We start from the raw sequence: 15,441 nt of genomic DNA on the forward strand, positions 1-15,441 counted from the left end.
AAAGACATTTTTAAGGATACAACTTTAAAACTATCAATCTCATTATTAAAGTTCTCATCTTATAATGTTTCATAATAATATTTTGAAGTAAAACACACCTGACCAGTTTCTTTCTCTTCGTGGTACTGCCGAATGTGTTTTCCATGACATACTTCGTAAGTCCAATAAGACTCAATCTAAAAAAGATGGATATATTTCAATACACAAAAGCCACATAACTCAGCTGAATTACTTTCTGATATTTGAAGCAGCTGAGACTGAAGCAGCTGAGACTTCCCCTAAGATTTCAGAGTAAGCTTTCATTAAATGACACTTATAATTATGCCTCAAAAAAATGTGAAATTTCTGAAGTCTATTCATTATTTTCACTAGCTCTATGTGATAATTCTGTGAAGGAAATAGGTCTAGAATACACTTGGGGTCTGTAATAATTACCTGGCTTAGGGATAATTTTCTACATAGCTTAAAAAAGAACAATTAGCATTTTAAATTAAAATTCTATTATATACCCGGCCCGGTGTACTGGCTTATGCCTGTAATCCCAGCACTTTGGGAGGCCAAGGTGGGCAGATCACTTGAGGCCAGGAGTTCAAGACCAGCTTGGCCAACATGGCAAAACCCCATCTCTACTAAAAAATACAAAAAAATTAGCGGGGTGTGGTAGCACATGTGTGTAATCCTAGCTACTTGGGAGGCTAAGGCAGAAAAAGTGCTTGAACCTGGCAGGCGGAGGTTTCAGTGAGCTGAGATCGTGCCACTGCACTCCAGCCTGGGTGACAGAGTAAGACTCTGTCTCAAAAAAAAAAAGAAGAAGAAAACTTTATTTTGAACTGAAAAACATTCAAAACAGCTTGGTAAGTGACATGATTTGTTATTGGCATTATTGGGTATCTGCTGCATATACTAGACAGGAATTTAAATGAAGAAGATATTATTAAGAAATAACTAGCTGGGCACAGTTGCTCACGCCTGTAATTCTAGCACTTTGAAAGGCTGAGGCAGGTGGATGGCTTGAGTTCAGGAGTTTGAGACTAGTCTGGGCAACATTGTGAAAAACCTCATCTTTATAAAAAATACAAAAATTAGCAGGGCATGGTGGTGCTCAGCTACTGGAGAGTCTGAGGTGGGAGAACAGCTTGAGCGTGGGAGGTTGGGGCTGCAGTGAGTCGTGATCATGCCACTATACTCCAGCCTGGGTGACAGAATGAGACCTTTTCTCAAAAAAAAAAAAAAAAAAGAAAGAACTTATATTTATACCTAACTTAACATCTGATACAATAGGAACAGAGAACCAAATACTGTATGTTCTCATTTATAAGTGGGAGCTAAAAAATGAGAACACATGGACACAAAGAGGGGAATAACAGACTTGGGGCCTTCTTGAAGGTAGAGAATGGGAGGAGGGAGAGGATTAAAAGAAAAAAAAAACAACCCATCAGGTACTACACTCATTACCTAGGTGACTAAATAATCTGTACACCAAACCCCTGTGACATACAGTTTACCTGTAGAACAATCCTATACATGTAACCCTAAACCTAAAATAATAGTTTAAAAAAACCTGATACAACATAATAAAGAAGAAACGGTATTTTCAAAGGTCTGTTGGCTGTTGGTAATCTATTTTCTAGTCATCAAGTAAACATAAAATACATACTCTGTAGGAACAACTGCTTTGTTTAAATAGTGGCTCCAAAAGCTCTCTTGGATTAGGGCCTTTATAATCCTTTTCTTCTTCCTAAGAAAGAATTGGAGTTTAATACTTACAGTTTTTCTAGAATTTCACCCAACTTTGCTGTTTGGGTATTAACTCATTACTCAAATCACAAATGCTTAGAAATAAAAGGGAAAAAAAGTCAAAATGTTTAACAAGATCCTATGGTATGCCATTTCTTTCAAATGAACTGAAGTATAAAATATGGAGCCATAAAATAATCTTCACAGAGTTCATGCTTTCTTAAAAAAAGTTTTTTTAAAATGTATTTTTGTTTTTCATAAGAATGGAAGGAAAAAAGATTTTTAAGTATCAGTTTCCTGAACAATTCTTATAAACCTATTTCAGGATTTTTAAATGCTTGTACCCAAACAAATTCTTAGCAATGAAAGCCCTTAGAATAGCTGAATCTTATAGGATATATTGGAAAGTTTTAAGGCACTTTTCAGTATTCTATGTATTTTTACATTTCAGATTTGAATGCCGTGTGTGTGTGTGTGTGTGTGTGTGTGTGTGTGTGTGTGTGTCTCAAGGAGACTTAAAATAATGGTCTTAGATTTCAAATCTGAACAAAACCCAGTAAAGGACTGAGTTTAATATTTCTATTTTCCAGATCATGAAAATATTACTGAATTGGCTTAATACATTTACTGAGCGGAGGAAGTGAGTTTCAAATTTGTTCAAGGTTCCACAGCTAGCTATAGCCTATACCTCAGCCTCCTGGCTCCTAGGCTGGTGTCCTTTCCATTTTACCATGCTGCCTCTCCTGTTTCATCTTGAAAGAAGTCATTGCCTTGAAGGATGGATAAGAGGCAATTAGGGCATTTTAGGAGAAAGAAAAGGGCATGGGCTAAGATAATGAGAAAGCATGGGGTACCTACAGACTTATTTATAAACAATCATTTATTTAAAAAGTCACATATACATTCAAAAATTGTATCTTGTTTTAAAACCCTAATTTCTATAAAGAAAGCAAGTGTGGAGTTAGATTTTCATTCAAAACATTAATAATTGGTTGCGGCCGAGCGTGGCGTCTCACGCCTATAATCCCAGCACTTTGGGAGGCTGAGGTGGGCAGATCATGAGGTCAAGAGATCAAGACCATCCTGGCCAACATGGTGAAACCCCGTCTCTACTAAAAATACAAAAATTAGCTGGGTGTGGTGGCGTGTGCCTGTAATCCCAGCTACTTGGGAGGCTGAGGCAGGAGAATTGCTTGAACCTGGGAGTCGGAGGTTGCAGTGAGCCAAGATCGCGCCACTGCCCTCCAGCCTGGTGATAGAGTGAGACTTTGTCTCAAAAAAAATAAATAAATAAAATAAAAAAAAATTGATTGCTAATTTTTCCCAAGATAAACTGCAAAATCAAAGAATTCAGGAACATTAAAAGTGATTAATATTTTTATGCTAAAACAGCATTGAGAAATCTGTTATTCAATTTTACTTCAAAGTATGTAGTTACAATGTTTTACATAAATATTTTTGGTGACAGGATTATCGATATATTTATAAAAACTTACCTCATCCCCACTGGTCACAAGGGGAAGTATGCATTTATATTTTTCTTTATGTGCAGTTGTCATGATGACATAATTATCTTCTTTATACAAAACTCCAGTTGTGGGCTGCAAATAGAACAAAAAACATACATTATGTTCTCCGTGAAATTGTATCACACTGAATAACTTTAGTCCTACCTGGAAGAAAGATTCTTTAAACTAATTTAACATTTCAACAGATGATTATTTTAAAAGGAGGGAAAATATGCTACATACATTAACAAAAATTTTAGATTCGGGGGGTACATGTGCAGGTTTGTTACATGGATATATTGCATGATGATGAAGTCTGAGCTTCCAATATTCCTGTCGCCCAAGTATTGAACATAGTACCCTAGTACTTCATAGTTAGTTTGTCACCCCTCCCTCTCTCCTGTCTTTTGGAATCTCCAGTATTTATTGTTCTCGTCTTTGAGTGTGTATTCAACGCTTAGCCTCCACTTACAAATGAAAACATCCGGTATTTGGTTTTCAGTTTCTGTCTTAATTCACTTAAGATAATGACCTCCAAGCTGCATCCATGTGGTTGCAAAGGACATGCTTTCATTCTTTTTGGTGGTTTTATCAACATATTTATTAATTACAAAATGAAGATAATAAACTTTATCCTGTGTCATAATAGGAAAATAAACGAACAAAATAATGTTTGGAGTATAAAGAAAAAAGGAGGAATGCAACAGATTGAAGTTAAAATAGTGATTATACTTGGGAGGCTGAGGTGGCAGGACTGCTTTAGCCCAGGAGTTCAAGATCAGCCTGAGCAACGTAGCAAGACCCTGTTACAAAAAAAAAAGAAAAAAAAGAAAAAAGAAAAAAAAGGCACTAAGAGGTGGCAAGGAATGTCCATAGATACACCATCACTGAACACTTATTAAACTTTTGTAAAGGGCCAGAGAGTAAATATTTTAGGCTTCGTGAGCCATATGGTCTCTGTTGCGCCTCTGCCACTCTAGCAACAAAAGTACACAAACAATATGTAAACAAATAGGGATGATGATGTACTAACATTATTGGCCGGGCGCGGTGGCTCACGCTTGTAATCCCAGCACTTTGGGAGGCCGAGGCGGGCGGATCACGAGGTCAGGAGATCGAGACCACGGTGAAACCCCGTCTCTACCAAAAATACAAAAAATTAGCCGGGCGTGGTGGCGGGCGCCTGTAGTCCCAGCTACTCGGAGAGGCTGAGGCAGGAGAATGGCGTGAGCCCGGGAGGCGGAGGTTGCAGTGAGCCGAGATCACGCCACTGCACTCCAGCCTGGGCGACAGAGCAAGACTCCGTCTCAAAAAAAAAAAAAAAAAAAAAGAACCTTATTTATAAAAATATGTGGTGGGACAGCACAATGGCTGTAGTTTGCTGACTTCTGGCATATATTGACAAAATTATCCTTAAAGCTTTCTACACTATGAAACCAAACAAATTCACATTGGTTAATATGAGTCAACAGAATTCAAATAAACACTTCAATTAATACAATTGATATTATTTTAGTTAAAACAAATCTCTGCTTCCTGATAGCAAATATGATACTGATTTTACTAAGGCAGAGATTTTTGTTTTATGATACGTGTTCTAAGATAATTCAATTCTCTCTTCACTTTCCTCTTACGGTACTGTGCAACTATGGTACTCTTTGGCTATTCCTGGCAAGGAGAACCTCTTCTTATTAAGGACCTTCGTTCTATTCTCAATTTAATAATAACTTTTTTTTTTTTTTTGAGACAGGGTCTCTCACTAACCCAGGCGGAGTGCAGCGGCATGATCACAGCTCACTGCAGCCTGACCTCCTGGACTCAGGCGATCCTCCCGCCTCAGCCTCCCTAGTAGCTGGGACTACAGGTACGTGCCACCATGCCCCAGTAATTTTTCTGTGGAGATGGGGTTTTATCCTGTTGCCCAGGTGGGTCTCAAACTCCTAGGCTCAAGCCAGCCTCTGTCTCTCGAAGTGTTGGGATTACAGGTGTGAGCCACTGTCCTGGCCTAACAACTCTTAACTATAATAAAACCAGTACTACTTGGCACCAATGTAATCCTAAACACAAAAGCAAATTACAGCATTTTCCCCAAGACAAAAAAACAAAACAAAGCAGTAAGTACTAGCTTTATTAGTTCTAGGACAGTACTCTTTTAAGTATTTTACATTCATTAACTCATTAATCCTCAAAACAAGTATTATACTCATTTTTATGGAAACAGACACTAAGGCCCAGGGCTTCAACAATTTGTCCAAGGTTAAAAAACCTAGAAGTAGCAGAGGCCAGAGAATTCAAACAGATTGGCTCCATATTCTGTGAGCTTTTAAATATTTTAACATATTTGAATCAGCTTTTACAAACTTCTCCTAGATTACTATGCAGACTTGAATTATGGCCAAGGATACTTGTTTAAAAAGCCACTGTAAGTAAGATGTGCACCTGTAATCTCAGCTACTCAGGAAGCTGAGGTGGGAGAACTGCTTGAGCCCAGCCTGGGCAACTTATAAAAAAAAAAAAAAAAAAAAAAAAAAAGGCCTGGCGCGGTGGCTCACGCCTGTAATCCCAGCACTTTGGGAGGCCGAAACGGGCGGATCAGATAAGAGGGCAGGAGATCCAGACAATCCTGGCTAACACGGTGAAACCCCGTCTCTATTAAAAATACAAAAAAAAATTAGCCGGGCGTGGTGGCGGGTGCCTGTAGTCCCAGCTACTCGGGAGGCTGAGGCAGGAGAATGGTGTGAACCCGGGAGGCAGAGCTTGCAGTGAGCTGAGATGGCACCACTGCACTCCAGCCTGGGCGAAAGAGCGAGACTCCGACTTTAAAAAAAAAAAAAAAAAAAAAAAAAAAGAGCATTATAGATGATGAGGGAATCAAAGAGATTTGAAAGTAACAGTTGCAAAGCTAAACTTATGATAAAGAATTTTTTAGAAACATTTACTCAATTGTGCCAGTGATTTGCTGTAAGACATAACATTTGTAATTCCTTTCAAAATGGTCTCCAAAATGCTTACAATGTAAAAAGAAACTGCTTGTTTGGAACCACAGCAAAAAAGGGAAGACAATTCTTGATATAAATAATTGTCTTTCATTAGTTTAGGAAAGGCTGCTTTCCCAATAAAATAGGCCAAATAGCAATTCTATCTGAAAACTCTTTGCTGAAATAGTGAGTCACTTATTGGGACCATAAGATATATTTTTAGCAAACTTTACTTTTTAGTAACAGGAATTATGGAGAAAAAGTTAATCCTTTGTAATTTTTCTAAAAATTTTGATCCACTAAAATCAGGATTCTGATTTTATAAAACAGGTTCTTACTTTAAGAAAACAAAATATAATAAATTCTGAAATGTACAGAATTAGGTACTATAAAAAATGTACTTTATATAACAAGGTATTTTCAGTGGAAAAGGAAATTAGCGATTTGACATAAAGTCAAATTTTAATATAGTGATGCTGATCAGAGGTGCTGGGGTACTTTAAAAGTTAAGGAACGTTAAAAATATCTTGGCATGAGAGGAACTCCTAATGTTTGACGTGGGTCTGGAGGCATTAGGTTGGTTAGAGGATGAGAGAACTTCTATTCTGGTAGAGGCTATAAAATACACTTGTTGATAGAACCTGTCAATGAATATGACATGCTATAAACCATGGAGTTGGTCAAAGAGTAGTGCTTGGGAAAATCTGAGTAAAATATATTCTATATCAATAACAGAAGTAGACAGAAAATTAGACTGATTTGTGGTTTAATTTGGTGAAATCTATGAACTCTATGAAGTAATGAATAATTAAACATGACACAGGTGATACTTCAGAAGGAAAATATATACACAAAAACAAGACTGAGCGCTAAACACCAATAAGCAAAGAATATCAAAATTATTAACTAGTTAATGTACACATCAAAAATTCACAAATTTTTTGGCCAGGTGAGGTGGCTCATGCCTGTAATCTCAGCACTTTAAGAGGCTGAGACCGGAGGATAGTTTTGACCAGGAGTTTGAAACCAGCATGAGCAACATAGGGAAACTATCTCTACCAAAACACACAAACAACCCCCATTTTACAATTTTGGTGCTTAATACTTTTTCTAAGCAAATCTGAAAGCAAGATTGTAAACGATTATTGTTTCAATATATCTGAATGGGAAGACGATTTAAAGCGGATAATTTTAAAGCTTAAAAAATTCAGATCTTCTAATCCAGTCTCTTCCAATTTCAGATAGTAGGCAAACAAAGGACCTTATCCTATTTCATACAGCTGCGTATTAGTTAGATACAAATGTCCAACCGGCGGCCAGGCACAGTGGCTCATGCCTGCAATCCCAGCACTTTGGGAGGCCGGCGTGGGCGGATCACTTGAGGTCAGGAGTTTGAGACCAGCCTGGCCAAAATGGTGAAACCTCATCTCTACTAAAAACACACAAAAAATTAGCCGAGTGTGGTAGCGCACGCCTACAATCCCAGCTACTGGGGAGGCTAGGCAACGAGAATCGCTTGAAGCTGGGAGGTAGAAGTTGCAGCTGAGATGGCGCCATTGTACTCTAGCCTGGGTGACAGAGCGAGACTGTCACAAACAAACACAAATGTCCAACCAACTGGCCCATTAAAATAAATGGCAGTGCCAGGTGAGGAGGGCAGTGGTTTCTTTTTTTGAGACAGCCTCTTCACTGTCGCCCAGGATAGAGTGCAGTGGCGTGATCTCGGATCACTGCAACTTCTGCCTCCAAGGTTCAAGCGATTCTCCTGCCTCAGCCTCCCAGGTAGCTGGAACTACAGGCACGTGCCACCATGCCTGGCTAATTTTTTAATTTTTGGTAGAGACAGGGTTTCGCCATGTTGCCTAGGCTAGTCTCAAACTCCTGGGTTCAAGTAATCCACCCAGCTCAGCCTCCCAAAGTGTTCGGATTATAGGCGTGAGCCACTGTGCCCAGCCAGTAATTTCAGTTAAATGCACAAGGAAGCCTTAAGATTATGGAAGTATTAAAAAAATCAAAAGACCAATGATAATGACTATTGTGGCTTATTTTTACATAAAGGACATAGGCCTTGTGCCAATTCATAGAACAGTATCTCTAGATTTTTCTCAAAGTAACACAGACTTAAAGAAAAAAAAGGCCAGATGCAATGGTGACCACCTGTAGTCCTTGCTGCTCAGGAGGCTGAGGCAGAAGGATCGCTTGAGCCCAGGAGTTCGAGGTTGTAGTGAGCATAATCATGCCTATAAATACCTACTGCACTCCAGCCTCTAAAAAAAGAATTTTTTTTTTCTTTTTGAGACAGAGTCTCACTCTGCCACACAGGCTGCAGTGCAGTGGTGCAATCTTGGCTCACTGCAACCTCCACCTCCCGGGTTTAAGCGATTCTCCTGCCTCAGCCTCCTGAGTAGCTGGGAGTACTGGTGTGCACCACCACGCCCAACTAATTTTTGTGTTTTTAGTAGAGATGGGGTTTCACCATGTTGGTCAGACTTGTCTTGAACTCCTGACCTCATGATCCGCCTGCCTCTGCCTCCCAAAGTGCTGGGATTACAGGTGTGAGCCACCGTGCATGGCCAAAGCATTTTTTTGGAAATAAAATTGTTAGATATGTGAAAAGTTGGTGTAGCGTATGCTAAGACTGAAAGAAAATGTAATGACAATTTGGTAGTGACCTCTAAAAATGCTAGTTTTAGTTGCTCACTTATAGGTCAGTAAGTTTTCAGGGCTGCATATCAGCAAGTTTTTTTTTAAAATTAAAAATAAAACACAGGTGCAAGAGTAAAAAGTTTTAATGACATTAATTCTTCAAACATCTGCCATATTCACTCCAAGTGTGCTCTTTGGATACAACAACAGAGATTAAAATATTCTCATCCAAGCCTGCTAAAGTTATATCTGATTCATAACAAAATTTTACACAGGTATTTCAATATATCAATATTTCATGGCATTAATACAAAGAGAAATTTGATCTCCCAGAAAAATATTTACCTAGATAAATTCAGAACATTTGGTTCACACATGTAATCCCAGTACTCTGGGAGGCTGAGGCAGGAGGATTGCTTGAGCCCAGGAGTTCGAGACTAGCCTGGGCAACATAGTGAGACCCTGCCTCTAAAAAAAAAAAAAACAGCCAGGAGTGGTGGGGTTTCCCTGTAGTCCCAGCTACTGGGAAGCTGAGGAGGAGGATCTCTTGAGCCCAGGAGGTCGAGGCTGCAGCCAGTGGTGCCCGTGCCACTGCACTTCAGGATGGGCAACAGACTGAGACCCTGTCTCAAAAAACAAACAAACAAAAACAAAAAAACCCAACCCAAACCAAACCAAAAAACCCCTAACGCTTGCAAATAGAAAGCTATGTGGTTATAACATCCATTAACTTGATACATCTTGTTTTGACATCATAATATCACTTACTGTTTCAATTAAATGATAATAAAATAATATAATAAAGTATTGCAAGTTGAATGCCTGAAGGTAATTGGAATAAAAAGTTAAAAAAAATTTTGCTGTTTCCGGGACTTCAATTTGAAGTAAATGAGTTAATTACTACATGGTAAGTGTCATAAGAGTACAATATTTATTAGCCTGCAGTAGGTACACGTGGACAGGAAGACTTTTCAGCGGTCCACTCCTCCAAGACTGAATTTTCATTTCCGCGAGGTTATAAATATGTTCTTCACTACAGGAAAACTCAACATAGAAGCTCATGTTCTGGGGACTCAAATAACAGTCGTAATACATGAAAACTGTAAAGGATATTCTGCATAAAGGGTCGTTAACATCTCACAGGCCAAAGAGCCCTCTCAGAAACAACTCTGAAAGGAAAAAGTTGCCTTGGAGCTGTGCGTTTGCGTATGTCCGTGTGTGTATACAACCGAGGGAGAACGAATACGAGAGAGGGAACTCGAGTCTGAAGTACTGTGATGTGGGCAGGGTGCCATGTAATACTGAAGAAAAGAAGTCTGTTGGTGGAGTAAGAGCCACAGTTAATTTTCCAAAAGGAAGATGAGTAAGTGCACCTGACGTTATTCTACGAAAGCTGCTTCTGCAGGGTGGGAGTGTTGGGAAGCAAGATCTAGTGCGACAGAATTAAAAAGGAGGAGAGCAGGTGATCGCTAGATCCCTAATGCTCAGCAAGGGGGACGCATCCACATAACGTGAGAACGAACGAATGAATGAACGCGGCATAAAAGCAGCTTTGGCTTGGGGAAAGTAAGAGTCTGCAGAGAAGGTCTTGGGGAGAAAAAGCAAAGAAAACCGAGGGAAGAGGCCGAATCCTTAGTGTCAGGAGGAGGGGTGGCTGCAGGGTTAGTGAGGGCACTGACCAGAGAGAACTCGGTGCCGGGCCAGTTGACTCGGAAAGGGATGTCATCGCTGAGTTGAGGGAGCGCTCGGCCGCCGCCGGACGCTTCCAGGAGGCCGCAGAGGACCAGTAACACCGGCCCGCCCGGGACCAGACTCCGTACGCCGCCGCCTCCTTCCTCCATCCTCCGCCGCCGCTTTCTCCAGCCACCGCCACAACCTCCTCTGGTCTAGGAGGAGAGGAGGAGGAGGAGGAGGTGGAGGAGGAGGCGGCGGGAGTATAAAGCGCCCGGGTTTCACCGGCCCAACCGCCGCCACGTCTCCTTCCGGAGAGCCCGGCAACGCCGCCTCCGCCCCCTTGAGCCTCTTGTCACCGTTTCCGGGGCAGACGACATATCAACATCCGGGGGTCGCGGAGCCGTCCGCCTACGGGGGCCGGGACGTCGCCTGCGCGTCTCTCGTTTTCGGAGCGCTGCAGCATCGCGGTGGGGATCGAAAGCGGGGGCTTCTGGGACGCAGCGTCTGGAGACGCGGCCTCGGACCAGCCTTTTCGGTGTAGAAGTGGCATCACGGCAGGCCGGTGAGTCTCGGAGGCGGCAGCCGCTTCCTGAAGCCACTCGCGCTGCTCTCCAGTGGGCAGGCAGAGGTTTGGCGCACACGGAGTGATAGCGGGAAGACAGTGTGAACCGCGGGTGCAGGTCCTTAGATGAGAAAATTCGAAGTAGCGATGAGATGTGAGAAATGGCGGTGTTCCTGACTGACCTGCCTTCTTGGAGCTTTTCTTCTTTTTCTCCGCATTTGGCATTTGTACACTTCATCTTTCCCGCCTGAGGCTTATCGCCACCTCTTCTGCTTTGGACGGTGGCCATCTCGTTACTTAACAGCTTCTGACTAACGCAGGGCAGTTTGTTCAGCGACTGTAACTCTGTGTTAGGGGAAACCTGGGGTGAGGTAGCCCGCCATCTCCCGGTAGGAGAATACCGCGAGCCTCCGAATTTGGCATGGTGGGAGACTCGTGGAATGGGCAGCTAGACATCACAACCCTACATTTTTACCCTCCATCTCTAGATTGAAGTGTTGGGGTGTTGTTTTATCAAGGAAGCCGGTAAGGTTCCTTATGTGAAGTTTAGCGCCAGATGAGTGTGTGTGTTTATGAACTAAGTCACGTCTGACTGCATCCCCAAATTAGACAAAAAGTTTTGGTTTCACCTACCCCTCTTTAGAAAAAATGCCACTGTCTGTTTTGATCTCCAATATAATGGACATACAGTGTTGGCTTTAGAGAAATAACCATTCCCTTCCTGCGAGGTGGGAAAAGCTCGACAGTCTTGCTAGATCTGTTAAAGACTGGTCGCCCCCACTTCCTCAGATTTGAACCAAATCAAAAAGCAGGAAGGACAGTCCCATATTCTATCTTAAAAAAATTTTTTAAACATCAGGAATCCATAGTATCAAAGAAGATAACTTTGTTCAGAATTGTTATTCGCTAATTATATTTAGCACTTCTTATTAATGCTTAATGTGTTCCAGACTACTGGGATTTTTGTTGTTGTTGTTTGTTTGTTTTGAGACAAAGTGTCGCGCTATCACCCAGGCTGGAGTGCAGAGGCATAATCTCGGCTCACTGCAACCTCCGCCTCCCGAGTTCAAGGGATTCTCCTTTTTCGCAGCCTTCCGAGTGGTTGGGATTACAGGCGTGCGCCACTACACCCTAATTTTTGTATTTTTAGTAGAGACAGGGTTTCACCACGTTAGCCAGGCTGGTCTCGAACTCCTGACCTCGGGTGATCCGCCCTCCTCGGCCTTCCAAAGTGCTGGGATTACAGGCCTGAACCACTGTGCCTGGCCCCACTAGGACTGGTAAAATGCCAAATAAATGGGTTTCTGTCTTCGGTCACACAGTCTAGCCAGGGAGATTGTACAAACAAATAATTGCAAACTGTTATGGTAGTAATAACAGTCAATTTTTTTTTTTTTTTTTTTTTTTTAGCATTTATTCTGTGCTAAGCACTAGTCATGAAGGAAAAGAGATGTATTTGACTGAATAAAAATGAAAACTTTCTATGAGGTCCTGTTTTAGCATTTAAGGCTATAGTGATTGAATCTGTGTTCAGTAGAGCTGATGTTCAAGTAAGAAGGGAACTTAAGTAAAATAATTTCTAGTATTGCTAAGTGCTGCAAAGAAGCTAGGGTTACGTGAAAGAGAATACCTGTAGGATGTGTTGCTTTTAGTACGTGAGTCAGAGGAGACTTCTGTGAGGAAGTGACATTTGACCTGTGACTTGAATGATGAAAAGAAGGGAGCCAGACAAATTTCTAGGCAGAGGCCCTGAGGCAGGAATGAGCTTGATGTGTTGGAGTGATAGAAAGAAGGCCAGTGTGGCTGGAGTGTAAGAGGAAAGTGGTGGAAGAATTTTGAGAAGCAGAAAGAGGCCAGGGAGACACAGCTTTGTAGGCAGGAGAGTGGACAGGACCCGATGTACATTTGTGAAGATCAATGTGGCTGCTGTGTGGAAAATTGATTGTAGGGGGTCTTGTGGGTTGAATTGTGTTCCCCAAAAAGATATGTTTAAGTCCTATTCCCTAGAACCTGTGAGTGTGAACTACTTGGGATAGGGTCTTTGCAAATGTAATTCAAGTAAGGATGAGGTCATACTGAATCAAAGGGGGCCCTAATCCAATGACTGGTATCTTCATTTTTTTATTTTTATTTTTATTTTTTTGAGGCGGAGTCTCGCTCTGTCGCCCATGCTGGAGTGCAGTGCCGCAATCACAGCTCATTGCAAGCTCTGCCTCCCGAGTTCACGCCATTCTCCTACCTCAGCCTCCCAAGTAGCTGGGACTACAGGTGCCCGCCACCTCGCCCGGCTAATGTTTTGTATTTTTAGTAGAGACAGGGTTTCACCGTGTTAGCCAGAATGGTCTCGATCTCCTGACCTCTTGATCCACCCTCCTCGGCCTCCCAAAGTGCTGGGATTACAGGCATGAGCCACCACGCCCGGCCGACTGGTATCTTTATAAGTAGAGGGAAATTTGGATACACATGGACACACAGGGAGAATGCCATGCCATGAAGGAGGAGGCAGCAAGATTGAAGTATGTGTCTATAAAACAAGGAATGCTAAAGATTGCCAGTAATCACCACAAGCTAGGAAGAGGCAAGGAAGAATCCTTCTCTAGAGCTTTCATAGAGAGAATAGCCCTGCTGACGTCTTAATTTCTGATCTCTAGTTTCTAGAATTGTGAGACAATCAATTTATGTTGTCTAAGCTGCTCAGTTTGTGGTAATTTGTTACAGCACCCTCAGGAAGGTAATAGAGGGTGAAAACCAAAAAGTAGTTGAGACAAGTCTCAACCAGTTTAGAAGTTTATTTTGCCAAGGTTAAGGACATGTCATTGACAAAGACAGCCTCAGGAGGTCCTGACAGCATGTGCCCAAAGTGGTCGGGCTACACTTGGGTTTTATACATTTTAAGGAGCCATCAGACATCAATCAATACGAGTCTTCTATGCTTTATTTACATGTGTGAGAGCTGGAAATATAGCTTCAGGAGCAAAATGAGTTTATTTTAGCAAATTTGTAGGTTGATTCTTAAACATTGAAAACCTATCAACTATTTACCATATTATAATTAGGCAATCATCATTTGCTATAAAACTAGTAAGTATGATTGCATCTGCAAAGAAAAAATGTAATTCTACCTCTCCCAATTAAGGTATCCTATTAGCTTCCTAATAATGGCACCATATTTGCTAAAATAAATTCATTTTGCTCCTGAAGCTATATTTCCAGCTCTCACACATGTAATTTAGACTAGTTGCTTTCCAAGTCAGTTGCATACCTGTTTACTGAGTTTTCTTTGTATCACGCCTGGGTTAGGTCTAGTGCTTTATCTATTCCGTGTCCTCATTTGTCACAGATTTTTTCCCCACCTTGTTGGGGTATAACTAATTTCAAGCAATTTTTTTTTTCAGAAAGGATTAAACAGGTAATTTAATTTCCACAGACTTCATATGTCTGAAAATGCCTTTACCTTGCCTGCTCATTTAATGATAGCTTGGAAATAGACTTAGTCCACAATCATTTTGTTTTCTTCAAAACTCTGAAGACATTCTGTTGCTTTTTAGTGTCTATTGTATCTGATGACAAGTCTAATGCCAGTCTCTTTTCTTTTGCAGGTATCATACTTTTTTCTCTGGAAGATTTTATTAGACTGTTTTCTTTATCATTGGTTCTGTGATATTTTATCAGAGTGTTTCTAGGTGGTGAATCTTTTTTCATTCATCCTTCTTGGCACTGTATGAGTCCTATTTTTCACTTCCGGGAAATTTTCTTCAATTATTTCTTTAATTATGTTCTTGACGTTTTCTCTGTTCTATTCAGAATTTAGATAGGTTCTTCCAAATACATTTAGATAGATTCTTCCAAATACAGAGGAAAAGGATAAAAAGAAAAAATATATAATATGAAGGATCAATCCAAGAGGTCCATTTCCTTGACTTTCAGTTCTTTTCACTTTCTTTTTTCAGTGGTTTTTTTCCCCACAGTTTCTAGTTACTGATTTTTAATGGATGCATTGTTCTCATGACATGAATTTCTTTGAGGATAACACTTATAACTTTTAAATATTTATCTCCCATTCCCGGAAATAGCTCTACTTCTTTCAGGTCAGTTGTTTATTTTCATCCTTTTCTGTTGTGCTTTTCCTTAAAAAAAAAAAAAAAAAAATTCTTGGCGGGGCATAGTGGCTCACGCCTGTAATCCCAGCACTTTGGGAGATCACCTGAGGTCTGGGAGGTCAAGACCAGCCTGGCCAACATGGTGAAACCCTGTCTCTCCGAAAATAAAAAAATTAGCCGGAAGTCTTGGCAGGCTCCTGTAATCCCAGCTACTCAAGAGGCTGAGGCAGGAGAAT

The 15,441-nt window shown here is 41.0% G+C and overlaps 2 protein-coding genes across 5 annotated transcripts in view; one reads left to right on the forward strand and one right to left on the reverse strand.

Annotated features, from left to right (window-relative positions):
- Window positions 1-10,877, reverse strand: part of ERLEC1 (endoplasmic reticulum lectin 1) — a 31,572-nt gene extending 20,695 nt beyond the window's left edge. For both annotated transcript variants that reach the window (XM_032177010.2, XM_032177009.2), the window contains exons 1-4: window positions 10,549-10,877; window positions 3,234-3,338; window positions 1,658-1,738; window positions 99-176 (exon numbers count right to left, since the gene is read on the reverse strand). In XM_032177010.2, the coding sequence (XP_032032901.1) occupies window positions 99-176; window positions 1,658-1,738; window positions 3,234-3,338; window positions 10,549-10,710 (426 nt within the window). In that variant the 5' untranslated portion in view covers window positions 10,711-10,877. The remainder of the gene's footprint in view (window positions 1-98; window positions 177-1,657; window positions 1,739-3,233; window positions 3,339-10,548) is intronic.
- Window positions 10,878-10,947: 70 nt separating this feature from the next.
- Window positions 10,948-15,441, forward strand: part of ASB3 (ankyrin repeat and SOCS box containing 3) — a 125,041-nt gene continuing 120,547 nt past the window's right edge. The window contains exon 1 of one of the 3 annotated variants that reach the window (XM_032177006.2): window positions 10,948-11,105. The gene's annotated coding sequence lies outside the window, so the exon portion shown is untranslated. The remainder of the gene's footprint in view (window positions 11,106-15,441) is intronic. The other 2 variants (XM_032177008.2, XM_058428439.1) reach the window with 2 other exon arrangements.

This window comes from Hylobates moloch, unplaced genomic scaffold (genome assembly GCF_009828535.3).
Source record: "Hylobates moloch isolate HMO894 unplaced genomic scaffold, HMol_V3 SCAFFOLD_15, whole genome shotgun sequence".
Taxonomy (NCBI): Eukaryota; Metazoa; Chordata; class Mammalia; order Primates; family Hylobatidae; genus Hylobates; species Hylobates moloch.